The sequence below is a fragment of the Sinocyclocheilus anshuiensis genome, unplaced genomic scaffold (assembly GCF_001515605.1).
Source record: "Sinocyclocheilus anshuiensis isolate Anshui unplaced genomic scaffold, SAMN03320099.WGS_v1.1 scaffold3169, whole genome shotgun sequence".
Lineage (NCBI taxonomy): Eukaryota > Metazoa > Chordata > Actinopteri > Cypriniformes > Cyprinidae > Sinocyclocheilus > Sinocyclocheilus anshuiensis.
The window spans coordinates 45,254-50,481 of NW_015554242.1; the positions used below are offsets into that span (position 1 = coordinate 45,254).

General features: G+C 39.1%; 2 protein-coding genes across 2 annotated transcripts in view; one reads left to right on the forward strand and one right to left on the reverse strand.

Moving 5' to 3' along the window:
* Positions 1-5,228, forward strand: part of LOC107671233 (zinc finger protein 93-like) — a 63,188-nt gene that overhangs the window by 22,136 nt on the left and 35,824 nt on the right. The gene's annotated exons all lie outside the window — the stretch shown is intronic.
* The window catches only part of LOC107671234 (uncharacterized), a 9,170-nt gene continuing 4,647 nt past the window's right edge, over positions 706-5,228 (reverse strand). The window contains exons 2-4 of the mRNA XM_016464136.1: positions 2,323-2,429; positions 1,397-1,920; positions 706-1,223 (exon numbers count right to left, since the gene is read on the reverse strand). Of these exons, the coding sequence (XP_016319622.1) occupies positions 1,026-1,223; positions 1,397-1,920; positions 2,323-2,374 (774 nt within the window). The 5' untranslated portion in view covers positions 2,375-2,429 and the 3' untranslated portion in view covers positions 706-1,025. The remainder of the gene's footprint in view (positions 1,224-1,396; positions 1,921-2,322; positions 2,430-5,228) is intronic.

Genomic DNA, 5,228 nt, shown 5'->3' on the forward strand with positions numbered 1-5,228 from the left:
AGAGAGAGAGGGAGAGAGGTAGAGGGAGGGAGAGAGAGAGAGAGAGAGAGGGGGGAATCGTGAATGAGCTACAAACGTAGAACTGACACGCACATATAATCAGGATTTTATCACAGCAGAGTTAGCCTAAATATTGAGCACTACTGGATTAAAGAGTCGCTGATTTAATTCAGTTACAGCAGGTTTTTTTTTTGCAAACATATTTCAAACATTTTTATTTTTATATTAAAGATACATTTATTATCTTTACACATGCTCTACATGTTAAATATATTTCATACCTTAAGTGGATCCTTGACCAAAATAATAAGTGGTGGGAGATGAAAGCTGAAAGAAAGTCCTCCTGAAACTGCTGGATGTGAAGAAGCACCTCACTGCTTACTCTATATATGAGCACAGACTGGACTAACCACGCCTCTGTACTAAACTCCACCCATTTCCCTTTTAAATATGGCTTCTGCTCTTCACTTCCTGATAAGCACTCTACAGTAGGCTAACTAGTCTTATGCAAACGTCACGCACAGTGTCATAAACAAATTGTGTTTTCTTATTTTTATTACAGTTACTGCCACATTGTTCTTCTGTCTCTGATTTTGAACGGCTGAAGCAACATTAACAGCATTATGATGTAAAACATTTTCATCTAACACCATCACCCTCTGCTAAAGTTAAAAAGAGTAAAAAAAGCACAATATTGTTAGAATGAGCCTTTATTCTGAGAAGTACTTAAACATTCATATTAAATCAAACCTTATAGTTTATAAGAGGATAGGTTTATTAACAGTTCTGACTTTAGGTTACACTTGAAATCTAGTAACAAACTAATGAAATATCATCTTGACAAGATCAATTAATAGCTGAAATAAGAAGTCTTAAATGATAAAACGGTCAGTACATCCGAATTAAATTAAAAACTGAGATTTGCTTTGTAGATGCAAGATTTTATGGAATGATCAGCAGTTCAACAGAAACACATCGGGGTTTAAGATCAAGACATTACATGTCTGGCAGCTGTAATGCATTAATTAAATAGTCAAATATTCCACAAAATAGTCTAAGATGTAACTTACATTAATAAAGAGATGCAGGAAGGTAAATAAGTGTTTACAGCTCACAATGAACAGAAAACACATCATATTGGGAGAGTGATTAAGCTCTGAGTTTGATAAAAATGATCTGATGATGAAGGTGATGATAATGAAGATCATGAACTGCTGAGATTCCTGCAGTGAAACAGGAGCATCAGATGTGACAAGAGCATCAGAGACAAATAACAGGATCAATCGGTGTTTGAGGATCTGATGAATCTGAGACGCCTGTCCTGATCAAATAAAACACCATCAGATCATGTGTGTGTGTGAGTGTGAGTGTAGTTTGAGGACAGAAACACACTCACCTGTAAAAACCAGCTCTGCTCACAGTCTCCACTGAGCGTTTGATTCATTGAATCAGAGGGAAGCTTGAACTCAAACCCACCATCAGTCTCAATCTCTGCTAAACACCAGAGTATTTTCTGCCATTCAGATTGCTCAACCATCTTCTGCTCCTGTTTGTACTCTTTCAACTTTTCATCCAGTTTCTTCTTCTTCATGTATTTCTCGGTTTCATGAAATATATTTTTTGTGAAGTGCGTCCCTCCATTTTCTTTCACCATCATCTCTGTTTTACTACACAGACCAGGGAACCTGGCTTCATTTTGAACCTCCTTCTTACTAATGTTTACATTCAAAAATCCAGGTGTGTCAGTCACTCTGATCTTCCTATCATTCCTCTCACTGGTTTCAGAGTTGTACTGTATTGGCGATTGAAACACATTTCTGCCCAGGATAGTGTTTCCAATGGCACTTTTTCCGACTCCAGTTTTCCCCAGCAACACAATCCTGATCTCACATATCCTCTTATCTGGAACTTTATCTGAAACTACAACAGAAAGATCAAATCACTCATTACATACATGCACTATATAATTCAATCTCATTATACTGTCTGTCTGAATGCTGGATTCTGAATGGCAACGCCACATAGGAGCTGTTTTTCCCTATTGTTTATATGATAGTAGCTGTGTAACAAGTGGGAATTGTAGTCCTACATCCAGATGCATAAGGGTCCTAATTTGTTTTGTGAAGATGACCGGCTGCATGTAAATTTATCTCCTTTTACATATTCTCAATAAATTGAGTTTTTCCTTTTTAATTTACATGTACATTTAAGGAATTTGCAGATACTCTTACATGACAAATAGCAGTGCCTATTTTAAACACATAGTGCTGCTTAACTTATATTTGCTGCAGTAATAAAGTAATTTATTTCAAGACAACTTACAATTGACAATACTGAACATGCTGCTACTCCTCTTCATTTTTCTGTGATACATTTCCCAGCCTTCAGTCTTCTGCAGTATTTCTTGAACCTGATCGTCTGTTTCACTCCTGTGATTGAAACTGAAAGACTGTTTTTCCTTTCGCAAACTTTAGCTTCACACTTTTTAATTCTAAATGCATTTTATTGAAAGGCTGTGTAGTGTGAATACAATCACAAATGTTTGGAGCAACATGAAGTCTTAACTTGCAACTTTTTTTGTAATGCATTCTGCATTGATCTACTTGCCTTTCTGTATACTGTAAAAAGTTCCCACCTAATTTAACTTACAATTTAAAATTCAGTTGCTGCCTTAAATTTTTCCAGTATAATAAACTTGGTTGAACAAGTCATTTCAACTCAAATTACATTGGTCAGTATGATCAGTCTGACAGCACAAGGATTTTCCTCCACCGGTGTTGTGCCAAATTTGGACTCCCAGCCAGAATTCAACTGCTCTTGGCCTGCATGTGCATGACGTCATCTGTTGACATAATTGCGGCCAAATTCATTTAATATATGCTTGTGTTGTTATTTAATTTTCCTTTAATTTCATTTATTTTATGTAGTTATTGCATCTTTGTGTGGATAAACATGGTTTGTTAAATGTATTGAGAACATACTGAATTATTTTTTTTTTATGATAATTTTTTTTTAAATGATGAATAAAATAAGTTCCGCACTGTTTGCTCTTCAAAGCTTTTTGAAACCAATCTTTTTCACCAAAGTTGTACCACCATCATTGAACAAGTCTCAAGTCTTCTCATTTTTTTTGATAAACCAAGAGGGTATGAGCCATAGGTCTTGTAATCTATAATTTGACAGCAAGTAACAGGATACATACAGTGGGGAAAATAATTATTTGATCCCCTGCTGATTTTGTAAGTTTGCCCGCTTAAAAAAAAGAAGGGTTTATCATTTTTATGGTAAGTTTATTTTAACTGATAGAGACAGAATATCAAACAAGAAATCCATGACGTGGTACTTGGTGCAGAAACCCTTGTTGGCAAGCACAGAGTTCAGATGTTTCTTGTAGTTGGTCACCAGGTTTACACACATCTCGGGAAGGATTTTGATCCACTCCTCTTTACACACTCTCAGAAATAAAGGTACAGAAGCTGTCACTAGGGCGGTACCTTTTCAAAACGTACACTTTTGTACCTTTTAGGTACTAATATGTACCTTTAAGGTACCAATAAGGACTCTTTAGGTACAAAGGTGTGCCTTTTGAAAAGGTATCGCCCCAGTGACAACTTTTGTACCTTTTTTTTCCTGAGAGTGCAGATCCTCTCTAAATCCTTAAGGTTTCTTGGCTGTCTCTTGGAAACTGAAAGTTTCAGCTCCCTCCACAGATTTTCTATATGATTGAGGTCTGGAGACTGGCTAGGCCACTCCATGACCTTATTGTGCTTCTTCTTGAGCCACTCCTTTGTTGCCTTGGCGGTATGTTTCGGGTCATTGTCATGCTGGAAGACCCATCCATGACCCATCTTCAGTGTTCTGGCTGAGAGAAGGAGGTTCTCGTCCAAGATTGTACAGTGCATGGCCCCGTCCATTTGCCCCTCAATGCGGTGAAGTCGTCCTGTACCCTTAGCAGGAAAACAGCCCCAAAGCATAATGTTTCCACCTCCGTGCTTGACTGTAGGGATGGTGTTCTTGGGTTCATAGTCAGCATTTCTCTCCCTCCAAACACAGCGAGTCAAGTTAATGCCAAAGAGCTCAATTTTGGTCTCAGCTGACCACAGCACTTTCTCCCAAGCCTTCTCTGAATCATTTAGATGTTCATTGGCAAACTTTAAACAGGGCTGTACATGTGCCTTCTTGAGCAGGGGGACCTTGTGGGCGCTGCAGGATTTCAGTTCATTGCTGCGTAGTGTGTTACCAATGGTTTGCTTGGTGACTGTGGTCCCAACTGCCTTAAGATCATTAACGAGCTCCTCCCGCGTAGTTCGGGGCTGATCCCTCACCTTTCTTATGATCATCCTTACCCCATGAGGAGAGATCTTGCATGGAGCTCCAGATCGAGGGCGATTGATGGTTGTTTTGTATTTCTTCCATTTCCGAATATTCACACCAACAGTTGTGTCCTTCTCACCAAGCTTCTTGCTGATGGGCTTGTAGTCCATTCCAGCCTTGTGCAGATCTACACTCGTGTCTCTGACATGCTTTGACAGCTCTTTGGTCTTGCCCATGGTGGTGGGAGAGGTTGGAATGGAAGATACAGATTGTGTGGACAGGTGTCTTTCTTCCCACAGGGGATGATCCATCGTCCCTGAGGCTGCTGTACACAGATAAACAACTAGAAGACAATGACACGTTTTTAGACCACCAAATTAAGGATCGCTCCACTCTCTTCATGGTCTTACGTCTACCCGGAGGTTTCCAAACATGCTAAGAATTTGAGTCCCTGCCGGAATCAAGTCCACGCACCTAAGGATCTCGTCGACAAGACAACATTTTAAACACAGACACTTCTACATTTATTGACTAGTGAATCAATGTGTTGCTAGCTATTGTATTAGGATATTATGAGTGTGTGGACTGTGGGCTACACTCTCAGGAAAAAAAAGGTAGGCCTACAGTTGTCACTAGGGCGGTACCTTTTCAAAACGTACACTTTTGTACCTTTTAGGTACTAATATGTACCTTTAAGGTACCAATAAGGACTCTTTAGGTACAAAGGTGTGCCTTTTGAAAAGGTATCGCCCCAGTGACAACTTTTGTACCTTTTTTTTCCTGAGAGTGCAGATCCTCTCTAAATCCTTAAGGTTTCTTGGCTGTCTCTTGGAAACTGAAAGTTTCAGCTCCCTCCACAGATTTTCTATATGATTGAGGTCTGGAGACTGGCTAGGGCACTCCATGACCTTATT